This window comes from Sapajus apella, unplaced genomic scaffold (assembly GCF_009761245.1).
Source record: "Sapajus apella isolate SASKATOON/1434 unplaced genomic scaffold, GSC_monkey_1.0 scaffold55, whole genome shotgun sequence".
Lineage (NCBI taxonomy): Eukaryota > Metazoa > Chordata > Mammalia > Primates > Cebidae > Sapajus > Sapajus apella.
The window spans coordinates 1,501,834-1,519,491 of NW_022436995.1; the positions used below are offsets into that span (position 1 = coordinate 1,501,834).

At 37.6% G+C, this 17,658-nt stretch overlaps 1 protein-coding gene and 1 pseudogene across 4 annotated transcripts in view; one reads left to right on the forward strand and one right to left on the reverse strand.

Moving 5' to 3' along the window:
* FANCM (FA complementation group M) overlaps positions 1 to 17,658 on the forward strand; it is a 75,687-nt gene that overhangs the window by 11,423 nt on the left and 46,606 nt on the right. For 2 of the 3 annotated variants that reach the window (XM_032244499.1, XM_032244500.1), the window contains exons 4-8: positions 9,374 to 9,532; positions 11,936 to 12,067; positions 14,359 to 14,491; positions 15,292 to 15,417; positions 15,928 to 16,008. In XM_032244499.1, the coding sequence (XP_032100390.1) occupies positions 9,374 to 9,532; positions 11,936 to 12,067; positions 14,359 to 14,491; positions 15,292 to 15,417; positions 15,928 to 16,008 (631 nt within the window). Of the gene's footprint in view, positions 1 to 9,373; positions 9,533 to 11,935; positions 12,068 to 14,358; positions 14,492 to 15,291; positions 15,418 to 15,927; positions 16,009 to 17,658 lie in introns of those variants that run through there. The other variant, XM_032244501.1, reaches the window with a different exon arrangement.
* LOC116527522 lies at positions 1,283 to 2,090 on the reverse strand (annotated as a pseudogene). Its single transcript, XR_004258593.1, has one exon. The product of XR_004258593.1 is annotated as an anaphase-promoting complex subunit 15 pseudogene (transcript).

A 17,658-nucleotide genomic window follows, 5' to 3' on the forward strand; every position in this document is an offset into this window, starting at 1 on the left:
TTACTTTAGATTGCTTTGAGTAGTATGGACATTTTAACAATACTGATTCTTCCAGTCCATGAACATGGAATATCTTTCCGTTTTCTTGTGTCCTCTTCAATTTCTTGCAGCAGTGTTTTTTAGTTTTCATTGTAAAGGTTTGTCACTTTGGGTAAGCTTATTCTTCTTCTTTTTTTTTTTTTTTTTGAGACGGAGTTTCCCTCTTGTTACCCAGGCTGGAGTACAATGGCGTGATCTCGGCTCACCGCAACCTCTGCCTCCCGGGTTCAGGCAGTTCTCCTGCCCCAGCCTCCTGAGTCGCTGGGATTACAGGCACGCGCCACCATGCCCAGCTGATTTTTTGTATTTTTAGTAGAGACGGGGTTTCACCATGTTGACCAGGATGGTCTCGATCTCTTGACCTCGTGATCCACCCGCCTCGGCCTCCCACAGTGCTGGGATAACAGGCTTGAGCCACCGCGCCCGGCCTTGATATTTTCTTTTATTTGTGGCTATTGTAAATCGCACCACTTTCTTGATTTCTTTTTCAGATTGTTCACTGTTAGCATGTAGAAATGCTATTGATTTTTGTTGATTTTGTATCCTGCAACTTTACTGAATTTGCTTATTAGTTTTAATAGTTTTTTGATGGAGTCTTTCGGTTTTTCCAAACATAAGATCATATGATCAAGCAGGGATAATTTGACTTCTTTCTTTTCAATTTGGTTTTCCTGTATTTCTTTCTCTTGTCTGATTGCTTTAGCTAGGACTTCCAGTACTGTATTGAATAACAGTTTTGAAAGTGGACATCTTTGTCCTGTTGAAGATTGTAGAGAAAAGACTTTCAGTTTTTCCCCATTTGGTATGATACTAGCTATGAGTTTGTCATATATTGCTTTTATTATATTGATATATGTTCCTTCTACCCCCAATATTCTGAACGTTTTTATCATGAAGGGTCAGCATCAGTTGAAATGATTATATGTTTTTTTGTCATTCATTTTGTTGCTATGATGTATCACACTGAATGATTTTTGTATGTTGATCTATCCTTCCTTCCCTGGGATAAATCCCACTTGGTCATAATGATTTTTTTTTTTAACATATTGTTAAATGTGGTTTGTTGATTTTTTTTTTTTTTACATCAATATTCATCTGGGATATTGGCCTGTAATATTCTCTTTTTGATGTGTCTTTGTCTAGTTTAGGTATCAGGGTAATACTGGCCTTGTAGAATGAGTTTGGAAGTATTAACTTTTGCATCTATTTTTTAGAATAGTTTGAGTAGGATTGATATTAGTTCTTTTTTTTTTTTTTTTTTTTTTTGAAAATCACTCCTTTGTCTTTATTAAAGAAACTTAGAAAGAAACCAGACCTGGCAACTCAGGGGTGAGGTACTGGCCAGGAAGGTGAAGTGGGGCTCAGGCCCTGGGGATTTCAAGTGCAGCCTGATGGCCTGGGAGGGGCCAAGGACACCAGATCCTGGCAGCAGCTGAGGAGGTACCCCAGGGTGCTTTCAGGCACTGGGGCCATCAGCTGGTTCTGTGGGCAGGGGTTGGGGGTTGGGATGCAGGGTTAGGTTGGGCTGGCCTGGAATCTCCCTGAGGCCACCCTGCCTTGTCTACCTAGATCATCCATTGGTCCTGATACTGTTCGTTGCCTTCCATGTCTACCTCATTGACCTCTCCATCATCAGGTGACTCACTGTAGTCATTCATTTCATCCATGTCTTGCATGTCCTCATCATCCTCTGAGTCCTCTTCACTATCCTCATCATCTTCATCATCTTCTTCCTCGTCATCATAGTGCTCTGATGCTGGCTTGCCAATAGGAACCAGGTTGTTGTCTTTCTCTGCGATGGTTTGGAGCCAGGCCTGATGCTGCTGTTCCTGCTGCTGCAGCTCTGTCTCTTCTACACAGGGTCGACCCAGATTAAACCACAATGTCTCAGTCACACAGGGGAAGAGTAAGGGGAACAAAGTGGACATGGCTCCTGGGTTTGAATCCTGGCTCCACCACTTACTAGCTCTTTGACCTTGGCTGAGTCACTTAACCTCTCTGGGCCTCAGTGTCTTCATTTCGGGGAGGCGACGGCCAGCAGCTGGTATTAGTTCTTTTAATATTTGATAGAATTCATCAGTGAAGCCATAGGGTTCCAGACTTGACTTTGCTAGGTGACTTTTTATTATGGCCCTTGATCTTGTTATTTGTTATTGATTTGTTCAGATTTTGGATTTCTTCATGGTTCAGTCTTGGTAGGTTGTATGTGTCTAGGAATTTATCCATGTCTTCTAAGTTTTCCAGTTTATTGGCCTATAAGTTGCTCATAGTAGCCAATAATGATCCTTTGAGTTTCTGTGGTATAGATTGTAATGTGTCCTTTTTTTGTCTCTGATTTTAGTTGGATCTTCTCCCTTTTTTTTTTTTTTTTTTTTTTTGTTAATAGTCTGGCTAAAGGTTTGTCAATTTTATTTTATTTTTTCCAAAAACCAACATTTTGTTGTATTATTATTTTGTATTCTTCATTTCAAATTCATTTATTTCTGCTGATTTTTATTATTTATTTTCATCTAATTTTGGGTTTGGTTTGCTCTTGCTTTTCTACTTCTTTAAGATACACTGCTATTTATTTGAAGTTTTTCTTCTTTTTTGATGTGGCCACTTATAGCTATAAACTTGCCCCTTAAAACTACTTTCATTGTCTCCTGTAGGTTTTTGGTATGTTGTGTTTCTATTTGATATTCATCTGTTTCAAGAAATTTTTCAATTTCCTTCCTAATTTCTTCATTGACCCACTGGTCATTCCGCAGTATACTGTTTGATTTCCATGTGTTTGTATAGTGTCTAAAATTCCTCTTGTTATTTTGTTTGATTTCTAGTTTTATTCCATTGTGGTTAAAGAAGATGCTTGATATTATTTCATTATTTTTGAATGTTTTAAGACTTGTCTTGTGATCTAACATATATATGGTTTATTCTTCAGAATGATACAAATGCTGAGGAGAATACATGTTCTGCAGCTGTAAATATCTAGTAGGCCTATTTAGTCTGTAGCACAGATTAAGTCTGATGTTCCTTTGTTGATTTTCTGTCTGGAAGATCTGTCCAGTGTTGAAAGTGGGGAGTGAAGTCTCCAGCTATTATTGTATTGAGATCTATGCCTCTCTTTAGCTCTAATAATATTTGTTTTATGTATCTGGGTAGTCCAATGTTGGGTGCATATATTTTTAAAACTGTTATATTCTCTAGATGAAGTGACCCGTTTATCGTTATATAATTATCTTCTTTCTCTGTATGGGTTTTGTCTTGAAATAAATCTATTTTGTCTGATGTACGTATTGCCACTTATGCTCTTTTTTGGTTTCCATTGACATGGAATATTTTTTTCATCCTTTTATTTTTAGTCTGCTGGTATCTTTATAGGTGAAGTATGTTTCTAATAGGCAACAAATCATTATGTCTTGTTTTTTCATCTGCTCAGCCACTCTAGATCTTTTGTTTGGAGAATTTAGTTTATTTACATTCAATGTTTTTATTGGTAACTAAGCTCTTACTCCTGCCATTTTGTTTTTTGTTTTCCAGTTGTATTGTGGTTTTGTCTTCCTTCTTTCCTTCCTTCCTATTTCCCTTTTAATGAAGGTCATTTTCTCTGGTGGTATCATTTAGTTTCTTGCTTTTATTTTTTGTGTATCTGTTGTATGTTTTTAGATTTTAGGTTATCATGAGGTTTGCAAATAATATCTGTAACTCATTATTTTAAACTGATGACAACCGTGATTGCTTATACAAAAAACAAGCAAGCAAGCAAAAAGAAAATTAAAAAAAAAAATCTACACCTTAGCTTTTTCTTCCTGCTTTTTAATTTTTTGTTGCCAGTATTTTTATCTTACTGTACTGTTTGTTTTGAAAAAATGTTGTAGTTATTTTTGATCAGTTCATCTGTCCTTCTGCTAAAAACATGAGTTGTTTACACATTACAGTTACAGTGTTATAATAGTCTGTGTTTTTTAAATGTATTTAGTATTAAAAGTGAGTTTTGTACCTTCAGATGATTTCTTATTACTCATTAATGTGCCTTTCTTTCCTGACTTAAGATACTCCCTTTAGCAATTTTTTTTTTTGTAAGACAGGTCTCGTGTTGATGAAACCCCTCAGCTTTTGTTTATCTGGTACAGTGTTTGTTTCCTCTCATATGTGAGGGTTATATTTGCTGGATATACTATTCTAGGGTACAATTTTTTTTCCTTCAGCACCTTAAATATATCCTGCTGCTCTCTCCTGGCCTGGAAGATTTTCTGTTGAAAAGTCTGCTGCCAGGTGTACTGGAGCTCCATTGTATGTTTTTTTTTTTTTTTTTTTTTTCTGCTGCATTTAGGATCCCTTCTTTATCCTTGACCTTTGTGAGTTTGAGTATTAAATGCCTTGAGGTAGATTTATTTGGGTTAAATCTTCCTGGTGATTTATATCCTTCTTGTACTTAAATAATGATATCTTTCTCTAAGTTTGGGAAGTGCTCCCTTATTATCCCTTTCAGTAAACTTTCTACCCCATCTCTCTCTACTACCTCTTTAAGGCCAATTATGCTTAGATTTGCAGACCATTTTCTACATTTTACAAGCATTCTTCATTCTCTTCTGTTCTTTTTTTTTTGGTCTCTTTTGTATATTTCATATAGCCTGTCTTCAGGCTCAGTAATTCTTTCTTCTGCTTGATGAATTCTGCTTTTAAGAGACTATGCATTCATCTCCAGAATTTGTACTTGATTCTTTTTAATTATTTCCATCTCTTTGTTAAATTTATCTGAAAGAATTCTGAATTCCTCCTCTGTTTTATCTTGAATTTCCTTGAGTTTTCTCAAAACAGCTAGTTTGCATTCACTGTCTGAAAGGTCCTATGTCTCATGATACCTTGTTAAATTCATTTAGAGAGGTCATATTTTCCTGGATGGTCTTGATGTTTTTGGATGTTCATCTGTGTCTGGATGTTAAAGAGTTAGGTATTGTCTTCTCAGACTGGGCTTGTTTGTACCTATCTTTTTTGGGGGAAGGATTTCCCCCAAAGGGACTTGTGTGTTGTGTGTATTCAAAGGGACTTGTGTGTTACGTGTATTCAAAGGGACTTGAGTGTTGTGACCTAAGCCTTATTTCCATTAACTGCACTCTAAGTGCAGTCAACACGTTAGTTCTTGCAGACACAGTGGTACTGCCTTGATAGTCTGAGATGAGATCCGAAAGAATTCTCTGGATTACTAGGCAGAGATTCTTGTTTTCTTCTCTTACTCTCTCTCTCTCTCTCAAACAAATGGAGTTTCTTTCTTTATGCTGAGCTACCTGGAGCTGGAAGTGCGGTGACAGAAGCCCGCCTGTGATCACCACCACTGGGACTGCACTGGGTAACACCAGAAGCTACCACAGCACTGAGTCTCACTCATGGCTCACTGTTACCACTACCTGCCTACTGCCTATGTTTATCCAAGGCTCTACAATCAGCAAATATTGAAGCCAGCCAGGCTTCTGACCTTTTTTTCAGGGTACCAAGTTCCCCCAGGTCGCAGGCTAGTCCAGAGATGCCTTCTGGGGGCCAGGAACTAGAGTCGAAAACCTTGGAAATCTACCTCATGCTTTATACTATTGCAGCTAAGCTTGCACTCAAAGTGCAAGATGAAGTCCTTCTCATTCTTTCTTTCCACAGGCAGAGGAGCCTCTCCCCATGGCCACTACCACAATAGGCCCATGGGGTGGACTGCCAGTCTACTGCTGATTTTCACTTAAAGCCCAAGGACTCTTCAGTCAGCTTGTGGTGAATGCTGCCAGGCCTGGGACTCATCCTTCAGGGAAGTGGGCCCCCCTCTGGCCTGGGACAGTTTCAGAAATGCTGTTTAAGCCGGATGCAGTGGCGCGTGCCTGTAGTCCCAGCTACTTGGGAGTCTGATGTGGGAGGATTGCTTGAGCCCAGGAGTTCTGGGCTGTAGTGCGCTATGCTGATGGGGTGTGTGCACTAAGTTCGGCATCAATATGGTGACCTCCTGGGAGCGGGGGATCACCAGGTTCCCTAAGGAGGGGTGAACCGGCCCAGGCCAGAAACGGAGCACATCAAAACTCCAGTGCTGATCAGTAGTGGGATTGCCCCTGTGAATAGCCACTGCACTCCAGCCTGGGCAACATAGCAAGACCATTTGTCTTAACAAAAAAAAAAAAAAAAAAAAAAAAAAAAAAAAAAAAAAAGAAAGAAAGAAAAGAAAAGAAATGCTATTTAAGAGTCAAGACCTGGAATCAGGTCCCCAAGAGACCATTTGTTGCTTTACCCTACTGTGGCCAAGCTGGGTACCTAAGGTGCAAGACAGAGTATCTTACTTTTCCCTCTGCTTTTCTCAAGTAGAAGTAGTCTCTCACCAGAGCCATCATTGCTGGAGATACGCTGGGTCTCACCTGAAGCCAGCATGTCTCAGAGTCTCACCCAAGGCCCGTGGCATATTACCGGGCTATTGCTGATGGTTATATAGGGCCCAGGGGCTCTTTAGTCGGTAGGTGATAAATCTTGCCAGGACTGGGTCCTTCCCTTCAAGGCAGTGGGTTTCCTTCTGGCCCAGGGTATGTCTAGAAAGGCTATCAGGAAGCTAGGGTCTGGAATGGGGACCTCATGATTCTGCCCTATCCTCTTGTGGCGGAGCTGATAGCGAGGTTGCAAGGCAAAGGCCTCTTTACTCTTCCCTCTTTTTAACTCAAGCAGAAGGAACGCATCACTTTTGTTTCTGTAAGCTGCACGGCTTGGGGTTGAATGAAGGTGGTGCAAGCACTCCTTTAACTGCTCCAGCTTGTGTCTCACTAGGTTATGTGCCCCCCATGTTCATTGTCTCCAGAGCACTTGCCATAACTTAAGTTCTGGCCACTAGTATGGGCAATTCCCTTCTGGCTAGGGCTGGTCTAAATGCTCCCTTTGGGGGTGGGTGTTGACTGAGTTCCACTTAGTTTTGCTTTTCACTGTGACAGAACAACTCTTAGTTCAATGCACAGTCCCACAGAAACTGCACTCTCCCTTCCCCAAGTTCTCAGATTCTTTCTCCATACCACAGGGCCACTGGGGGATGAGGGAGGGGTGGTGTCGATGATTCAAGATCATCTTTTCTACCCACTTCAGTGCCTCTTTGAGCAGTATGAAGTTAATACCAGGTACTGTGATTACTCACCTGATTTTTGGTTCTTATGAAGGTGCTTTTTTTGTGTAGATAGTTGTCAAATTTGATGTTCTATGTGGGTGATCATCTGTAGAAGTTTCTGTTTTCCATCTTGCTCCATGCCTCCAATGATGGCTTTTAAGTCTCCCAAGATGCAAGACGTTTTCATCTATTCTTTTTTTGATAAGCTTAGAAATTTCTATCCTGTCTCTGGTTTTCTCCCTGACCTTGTTTAAACATTCATGTTTTGCAGTCAGCTTAAATGTCATCCCTTCAGAAAGATCCATTCTATTTAAGCTATCTTGTCAGTGTTCCCTGTCTTATTTTCTTCTTAACATTCGTGATAATCTGTCATTCTTTTGCATATTGATTATTTGTTGTCTTTCTGCACCACTAAAATATAAGCTACATGAATATAGGGATTATGCCTATTTTGATCATTCCTCTATTATTAACTCAATGCCTGGCATGTGGGAGTTACTCATGTATTTCTTTTGTGAATGAACTATTAAAAACAATAAGCTTAATTTTATAAAATGGTCATAAATGTACTCTAGATTTTGAATACATATAGGCCTCCAGTGATTATGGTGTGCTATATTGGGCACTGTGCCAAGTATTAGGAATACTAAGAAATTAAGCCCTCAAAGCTTTTTTTTTTTTTTTTTTTTTTTTTTTCTTTGAGACAGGGTCTTGCTTCATCATCCAGGCTGGAATGTAGTGAAAACTGTAGCTCATTCACTGCAGCCTAGAACTCCTGAGTTCAAGTGATGCTCCAGCAGGTGCTTGCCACTTCGCCAGCAATTGTTCTCATTTTTTGTAGATATGGGGTCTTAGCATGTTGTCCAGGCTGGTTTCAAATTCCTAGCTTCAAGCAGTCTTCCCGGTTTGGCCTCCCATAGCCCCAGGATGAGCCTTAGGCATGAGCTGCTGCCTAGCCTAATCCCACAAGGCTTTCTAGTTTTTTTAAAAAAGCTTTTGTTTGGGCACCACGGCTCACACCTGTAATCGCAGCACTTTAGGAGGCCAAAGTGGGTGGATCACAGAGATCAGGAGTTGGAGACCAGTCTGGCCAACATGGTGAAACCTTGTCTGTACTGAAAATACAAAAATTAGGTGGGGGTGGTGATGCATGTCTGTAGTCCCAGCTACTCAAGAGGCTGAGGCAGGGGAATCACTTAAACCTAGGAGTCAGAGGTTGCAGTATGCTGAGATTGATTGCACCATTGCCCTCCGGCCTGGACGACAGAGGGAGATTCCATCTGGAAAAAAAAAAAAAAAAAAAAAAAAAAGCTTTTAATTTTTAGATACTCTTAGGATCCCCTTTCTTTTTTTTTTCTAATTGTTAATCACACTGTCAGTACCATAGTCTTCTGGTACAGTAGTTGTTTACATCAACAGATTATATGTTTTTGCTCCCATTTCCTAATTTTACAATAAAGTCTCTTTATAAGCTTTGGGTAAATGCAATTTAGCCCTAGAAATATATTTACATAATATATGTTGATTTTATTTTTATTTTTATTTATTTATTTATTTTTTGAGACAGAGTTTCACTCTTGTTACCCAGGCTGGAGTGCAATGGCGTGAGCTCAGCTCACCGCTACCTCCGTCTCCTGGGTTCAGGCAATTCTCCTGCCTCAACCTCCTCAGTAGCTGGGATTACTGGCACGCGCCACCATGCCCAGCTAATGTTTTGTATTTTTAGTAGAGACAGGGTTTCACCATGTTGACCAGGATGGTCTCAATCTCTTGACCTCGTGATCCACCCACCTCGGCCTCCCAAAGTGCTGGGATTACAGACTTGAGCCATCGCACCCGGCCATATATGTTGATTTAAATGGAAAATATTCTACTAATTTATCAATAATTGATTTAGTATTGCTAATCTGAAACTTTTTTGTTTGAGTCTGTATAAAGATTCTATTTGGAAAGTACCAAACTACTTTTGAGGAACTTTTTGAAAATTTGCAAATATTCTTATTTTTGGAATGCTTAGGCTGAAGTTCTGTGTGGGGAAAAGATGTTTCAGAAGTATTTTTGACCTATTGTGTCACTTCTGATGTACTTTTTTAATGGACTTGCCTTCTTTCATTTTTTGGTATTTAATATGAATTTCTGAAGCTTCTTTCAAAATTTTACTGCTATTTTATTCTGTTAATGACAAACTAAAAAATTTTAACATGTAATTTATAATCATACTTAATTGATTTTACATAGGCTGTGCAACAAGTTATTACTAACCTGCTAATTGGGCAGATAGAGCTTCGTTCTGAAGATTCTCCAGATATATTGGCATATTCTCATGAGCGAAAAGTTGAAAAGCTTATTGTTCCCCTTGGTGAAGAACTTGCAGCCATCCAAAAGACCTATATCCAGGTAAGCCATTTTTATGACATTCAGGGATTTCATAAATGAACTGGTAATTTAATTACTTTAGCTAACAGGATTTGGATGTGATATAATTATCTTATTTTTATATAATTGATATATTGAAAAAAATTCTTTGAAGTTAAAATTTTTGGAATGAGCACCGTGTTTTATGTGTACTAGCAAAGTATTATTTAAAGGGAAACTACAAAAGATGGACCATTTGTAAAGCAAATAATAGCCTTACATGGTTTTGTATATTTTTTTGTGTGTGTGTGTGCCGTGACTCGGATTCGAAGGTTTTGTATTTTTTTAAGTAAACCTTTTAACTGTAATGTAGAACACACACACACACACACACACACACACACCCCAAAGTAGACAAAGCATAAGTGTATAGCTCATGCCTGTAACGTGAACACATACCAAGATTCAGCCAGAATTTTCTTTGTTTTCTTTTTTTTTGTTTTTTGTTCGGCTCACTGCAGTCTCTACCTCCCCAGTTCAAGCGATTCTTCTCAGCCTCCCAAGTAGCTGGGATTACAGGTGCATGCTACCACATCTGGCTAATTTGTGTATTTTTTGATAGAGGCGAGGTTTCACCATGTTGGCCAAGCTGGTCTTGAACTCCTGACCTCAAGTGATTCTCTTGCCTCGACCTCCCAAAGTGCTGGGATTACAGGCATGAGCCACCATGCACCTGGCCCCCAGAATTTTCTTTGTAATGAAATAAATTTTCGCTGTTTTCCTCCCTGATCCTTTATACAGCAGTGGTTTTCAACTGGAAATTATTTCACCCACCTGACAACATTTGGCAATAACTTGACACATTTTTGGTTCTTACAACAACAACAACAAAAAGGCAGGAGAGAAGGGGAGGCAAGAGGTGAAATGTGGAGTTATTATTGGCATCTATATATGGAGGCCAGGGAGCGGCTAAACATCCTATAGTGGATAGGACAGCAGCCCCACAACAAAGAATGATCTGGCCAAATGTCTGTATTATCACTGTTAAGGACCTGCTTAGATGATTGTCGTTTTCAGTGGGAGAAATGCAAGATAACACATTGTTTTTCTACAGTTCATAATTAGTGTCATGGTAAAACGACATGTTTTCACATTTTCATTGCCATGGATTAAAGATGGTTACAGGAATAGATAACCAAAAAGTTATCTATCACTTAATCTATAATAAGCCTTTCTTAAAGAGACGTTTTCTAGGAATAAAGCTTGTTTTCTATTTTTAAATTATTTGTAACAAAATTCTAAGCATTATTAAGATACGGCAAAGTCTTTTTTGTAATCATCCCTTTGATACTAATGCATTTTTAATTGAAAATCATTCCATTTATAACAATGTAAAAATGATAATTCTTAAAATCATATGCAAATATAATTTAATTTTGTTGGCATTTTTAGAGTGCCTTATTAGGCCGTATGATCAGCAAAGCTGGAAGGGAGGGAAAAAATGTACTAAACTAGCCATAGTTTAGAAAATACAAATGAGGCAAAAATTTAAACAATTACATATTGCTGTAGTAGGTCTTCATCTGCAGGTCTCTTTTTGTGTCTTTAAGCTCATTTCTGCCCCAGGACCTTTTTGATTGCTGTCTCCTGTCTCTAGAGTCCTTTGTCCTTAGAACCTAACATGGTAGACATACCTCATCATTCACATGTGAACTCAGATGTTCCCTCCTCAAAGAGAAAGTCTTTGTTTACCTTTTTAAATAGTGATCCCTTTCCTCTCAAAGACTCTACAGCATTGTTGTGTTTTAGATTCTTAAATGCATTTATCATAATCAAAATGATCTACTTTTTCTCTGCTCACTTTATTCTTTGCTTCTCTTCACTAGAATCTAAACTATTTGAGAGCAGGGACTTTATTTGTCTTAGCCACACTATCCCCGCATTTAGAACAGGGCTTGCTACATAGTAGATGCTTAATAAATATTTGTTGAAAAAAATGAATCAGTGAGTAAAATTAAATATACTCAAGACATTTCAATTTATTCAGTACTTTACAAATTACAAATATCTACTGAGGACCTAAGTGCCAAACTATTCTAGGTACTGGGGATGTAACAGTGAAGAAATTAAAGGTCTTCTTTCACAGTACTTAAATTACGGTGCATATAGGATGAGGGAGAGAGGAGTTAAGCAATAAACAGATAAACAAATGTGTTCTTAAATCATAGTTGTATATACTAATTGCTTATATTGATTTTTATATGGGTATTATTTGAGGATAGATGTCAAGTTTGAAATGCTGTTATCATTGCTGAGTTTAGTTAAATATTCATTTTTAAGACAGACTTTATTAAATATATAATTTCTATTTTAATATAAGAAAATTACTGTACTTCAAAAAGAACTTTAAAGCAAGCTTAAACTGGATTGCTTTTAAATTTGCAGATTTTGGAAGCATTTGCTCATTCTTTGATTCAGAGGAATGTTTTGATGAGAAGGGATATCTCAAATCTCACAAAATACCAGATAATTCTGGCAAGAGATCAATTTAGGAAAAACCCATCTCCAAATATTGTGGTAGGTATTTTTAAATAAATTTTGATGACAGATTAAATTTCACTCAAAGCCAGGATAAAACATAGATAAAACACAGGTAATGAATTTTTGGGTACCTATTAGCTCATCAAGAGTTCAAAAATGAGGCCAAACACAGTGGCTGATGCCTGTAATCCCAACACTTTGGGAGGCTGACGTTGGAGGATCATTTGAGCCCAGGAGTTTAAGACCAGCCTGGGCAACTTAGTGAGTCCCTGTCTCTACAAATGTTAAAAAATTAGCCAAGCATGGTGCTATATACCTACTTCTCTAGGGGAGGATTGCTTGAGCCTGGGTGGTGGAGGCTGCAGTGAGCTGTGATTGTAGCATTGCATTCCAGCCTAGGCTAGGTGACAGAGTTAAAAAAAATTCAAAAGTGTTTATATAGTTTATAAAAGCATGAAAAAAATCTAGCAAGCATACAATTTAATGATCTGCATTAAGATAAATTTTATTGTTGAACTTTTTTCTTTTTTTTGAGATGGAGTGACTGCTCTGTTTTTCAAGCTGGAGTATAGTGGTACGACCTTGGCTCACTGTAACCTCTGCCTCTCAGTTTCAAGCGACTCTCGTGCCTTCACCTCCCTAGTAGCTGGGACTACCGGCGTGCATCACCATGCCCGGCTAATTTTTGTATTTTTAGTAGAGATAGGGTTTCACCATGTTGGCCAGGCTGGTCTCAGCCTCAGGTGATCCGCCCATCTCAGCCTCCCAGAGTGTAATCCCAAAGATTACAGACATGAGCCACAGTGCCCAGCCTTTCTTTTTAACTTTTAATGAAGAATTTGTCTTTTAGTCCATTTGTATTTTGTAAAGTCCGAAGGCCATGAGAAGGTAGATTGTAACTGAATTTTAGGCACAGAACATTTATTCTTGCTGTCAATACCAGTTTGAAGAAAGCATCACAGCAAGATTCTTATTTCCAACCTTCATTGGAAAATAAATGGATAGGAAATTATCTATCAGACTAGGTCCCAAGTCAGAGAAGACACTGACAAACACAAAAAAAGGCACTGAGTCATTCTTTGAACTGATAGGGAATGCCTGTGCAAAAGAACAGAGGCAATTGAATGAAAGCCTGTGGGAGACAGTGAGCAAACCAATTTGGCTGAGGATATGGAAACCAGATATGATAATATAGGTTGTGACTACATGAGAGTAGACCACATTATTCCACAAAATGTGGTCTTTATCATATAGTATCTGGGGAACCACTGAAGGAGTATTTTCTGTAAAATTATAGTATATTATTATTTACAACTTTTTTGATTTCAGCTTGGAAATAGTAAATCTAAACCTGTTTAACTAGATCTTAACTGGAACTGGTGAGAGGAAATCAGGGTACTATTTTAGGGCATTTATTAATATCCTGGAATATTTAAAATCACTAACACTGATGTTAAATACTACTAAAAATGTTAGATAGAAAACGATAGTCTTCATCTCAAAGGAAAATAATTAGAATATGTTCTACATTGGTCTCCTTGAAAACAATCTTATCAGGCAGATACACATTCCATGTACTTCCATAGAGGAATATGTCCCTCATTTTTTCATGAGGGTAGTGGTTGAAAGCACAAGGGATCTAACCAAAATTCCTGGGTCTAAATGGTGGTTCTACTACTTAATGCCTGTAGGAGCTTCCTCATCTGTAAAATGGGCATAACAATAGTAGCTACCTACTAGATACTAAGATTAAGCGAATTTGTGCAAATAATGTGCTTAGAATAGTTTCTGGGGTTCAGTGTCAGATATTATCATGGCGTGTATACTTGTATTAAATGTTGGCATTAAAACAGTCTAATTAAATATTTGTCCTCTTGCCAGTAACATTCGTGAGGACAGGCCATATGTAACTTACTTTCCATTTCCATTGTATCTAGTTCAGTGCTCCGCATGTAGTAGATGTTTACTATATAGTTTTGAAAGAACAAATGTATCTGTATACTGCCAATTAATTTACCTGTAAAGAGAAGCAGTATATTGTAGTTTTTTCTCCTTTACGTCTTTTTAAAATGTGAGTTTCCTGTTTAATTAAAGAAAAAAAAAGGGAAAGATTTTACATAGAAAATACATTGATACCTTTCCATAGCAACATCCTATAAGACAACATTTAATAACCAATGCATTATAGCAGTGTAGAAGGAAATGATTATTATGATCATTTGGATTATATTATAAATGTTACACTGCCTATGGCTTGACAACTTGGGCATGGAACATGTATGTTCATTTACTTCTCTGGTTAAATCTGACATATGCTGTTTTTCTAGGGAATACAACAAGGCATAATCGAGGGAGAGTTTGCTATTTGTATTAGTTTATATCATGGTTATGAATTATTGCAGCAAATGGGAATGAGATCATTATATTTCTTCCTTTGTGGAATTATGGATGGAACTAAAGGTAAATTATATCAAATTATTTAAAGAAATAATGACATTTATTATTTTGGTTAAAGACATATTGAAGGGCCGGGCACAGTGGCTCACGCCTGTAATCCCAGCACTTTGGGAAGCCGAGGTGGGTAGATTACGTTAGGTCAGGAGTTCAAGACCAGCCTAGCCAACATGGTGAAACCTCATGTCTACTAAAAATACAGAAAGTAGCTGGGCATGGTTGCGCGTGCCCATAGTCCCAGCTACTTGGGAGGCTGAGGAAGGAGAATTGCATGAACCTGGGAGGCAGAGGTTGCAGTAAGCCGAGATCGTGCCATTGCACGCTAGCCTGGGCAACAAGAGCGAAACAGCTCCATATCCAAAAAAAAAAAAAAAATTAGCCGGGTGTGGTGGTGCATGCCTGTAATCCCAGCTACTCAGGAGACTGAGGTGGGAGAATCGCTTGAATCCAGGAGGCAGAGGTTGCCTTGAGTTGAGATCATGCTGCTGCTGCACTTCAGCCTGGTCAACTATGCAAGACTGTCTCAAAAAAAAAGAATTTGGATTACTTAAAAATGATTTTTTTTTAAAAAAAAGCATTGGAATAATTAAAAAATGGCCATGTTTCTTTGTTTTTAACAAATTGCTAGAAAAAAGGAAACCATTCATTAATACATATATGAATGTATAACTGGAAAAAGTTGCTGGTTTTCATGTTTATACTTGAAAAACATATTCATTGCTAAAGTTTAATTTTGTTTTAATAAGTAAGATATTTAATCAGTTTTATTATTATTTATTTGGAAAACTTTTTCTTAATTTCTGAAGGAATGACACGGTCAAAAAATGAACTTAGCCGAAATGAAGACTTCATGAAACTCTATAAACATCTAGAAGGCATGTTTGCACATACACGTAGTACTTCAGCAAATGGTATTTCTGCTATCCAACAAGGTCTGGTTTTTCTTTTAAAATTATATATTCTGTTGTTTTGCTTAATCATAGTTAATTTTGAAATTTTGCTCCATTAACGCAAATGTCTACAATTATTTGTAGCAACAGATCTATTAAATGCATATATATTTCATTTTTTAAGTTAGGATTAATATATATATATATATATTCAAGTTTAAAGTTTATATACTTTAAACAGTGTTTAAACTTCTTTAAACAAGTTTACAAACTGTAGTTGTTAGTGGTAGTGAAAATTCTCAGAACTATCGAAACCTGATTTATAGTTTAATATATATTTTTGCTTTCTTTACTGCTGATTCCTGTTTGGGTTCTCTCAGAATGAAATGTTTATAAAAGTTCAAATTTCATTTTACAGTAAGATTTATATGCTACCTAGATGTAACTCCTGGTTTAAATTTAAACAAATCCCAACATATGCATTTGAAAAATTACTGTAATTGACTATGGAAAAAAAAAGAGAAAAATGTTGATATTTTTGTTTTTTTCCAGGAGATAAAAAATTTGTTTATGGTCATCCAAAGTTAAAGAAATTAGAAGAAGTTGTAATTGAACACTTCAAGTCATGGAACGGTAGGTCATGTTTAGTAACTTTAAGGGAAGACAAAGTTATTGCAAGAGGTAAGACTTCAACTTATGGCTGGGCACGGTGGTTCATGCCTGTAGTCCCAGCACTCTGGGATGCCAAGGCGGGTGGATCATGGGAGGTCAGGAGTTCAAGACCAGCCTGGCCAACATGGTGAAACCCTGTCTCTACTAAAAATACAAAAATTAGCCAGGCATGGTGGCGCATGCCTGTAATCCCAGCTATTTGGGAGGCTGAGGTAGGAGAATCACTTGAACCCAGGAGGTGGAGGTTGCAGTGAGCCAAGGTCGTGACATTGTACTCCAGCCTGGGCAACAAGAGCAAAACTCCATCTCGAAAATAAAAAAAAGAAAACAACAAAAAAACTTCAACTTACTAGTTTATGCTAACACTTCTTGTGGCGAAGGTGGGCTTTTAGTTCCTCTGGATAATGAATGTTAAAAATCTCTGGGAAATTTTGGAGGGGTTAGGGCAAGGGTAGTGGAGGGAATGTTAAGAATAAGGTACTCTATTAGCTTGGGGCAATATAAGGGCAGTGGACAGTAAAACAATACATAGTACAGTAGAAGGGTAAAGTAAAGCAGGTAAGGAGAGAGAGAGAGTTAGGGAGGAGTGCTGTTTTATATAGGATGGTTATAGAAGGCTTCTCTGTAGAGGGATATTTAAAGTGATACTTGATGGAGATAAGGGACCAAGCCTTGTGAGTTTTTGAGGTTGAGGGAGAGAGAATTCCAAGCAGTAAAAATAGCAGATTCAAAGACCCTGAGGTCACAGTAGGATGCGTGGCATGATTAAATAGACCAATGTGGTTAGATTAGTGTGACTGAGGCTACAAGTGGTATAGATGAGAGGTAGCCAGATAATATAGGACTTTGGTTTTTAATTTTTGAATATTTGTGCTTTGCAAAACCAAACAGAGATACTTGTAGCAGTGGAATGACTTCAGATTTTAAAAGGATCACTGTGGAAGTTTTGTGGAGCATAGACATTGATAACTTAGAAGACTATTATAATAGTCTCGGATGATGACACATAATGGTGGTGTACATCAAAGCAATAGTGGTCAAGGTGCTAGGAAATAGAGTCTAGATATATGTTCATATTGGAGCCAACTTATTTGTTGGTGGATTGGATGTAGGATATAAAAAAAAGAATCATAGAATCATATGGCTATGTATATAAGTTTATGTGTACATGTTTGCAAATGATTATATAAGCAAAGTGAAAAATGAAGAATAGAGATAAGTATGTGAGGTAATACGTATGTTAATTAGCTTGATTTAGCCATTCCACAATGTATATATACATCTCGAAACATATTGTACAATATAAATATATACAGCTTTTATTTGTCAATTAAATAACAAAAGGAAAAGGAAACATGTTAAGATGTTTTTGAGACATCTAAGTGTCAAGTAGGCATTAGATAAGCAAATCTGGATCTCAGAAGAATGGTTGGTGCTGTTTTTTATATATTTACATATATGTGAATATATTTTGGAGTTATCAGCAAAAAGATAATATTTAAGGTTTCAGGAATAGATGTGATTGTCGGTAGAGATAGACAGAAGAGGGTCCAGAATGGAGTCCTGAAGAATATCAACATTTAGAGTTTGGGAGCGAAAAAGCCACTAAGG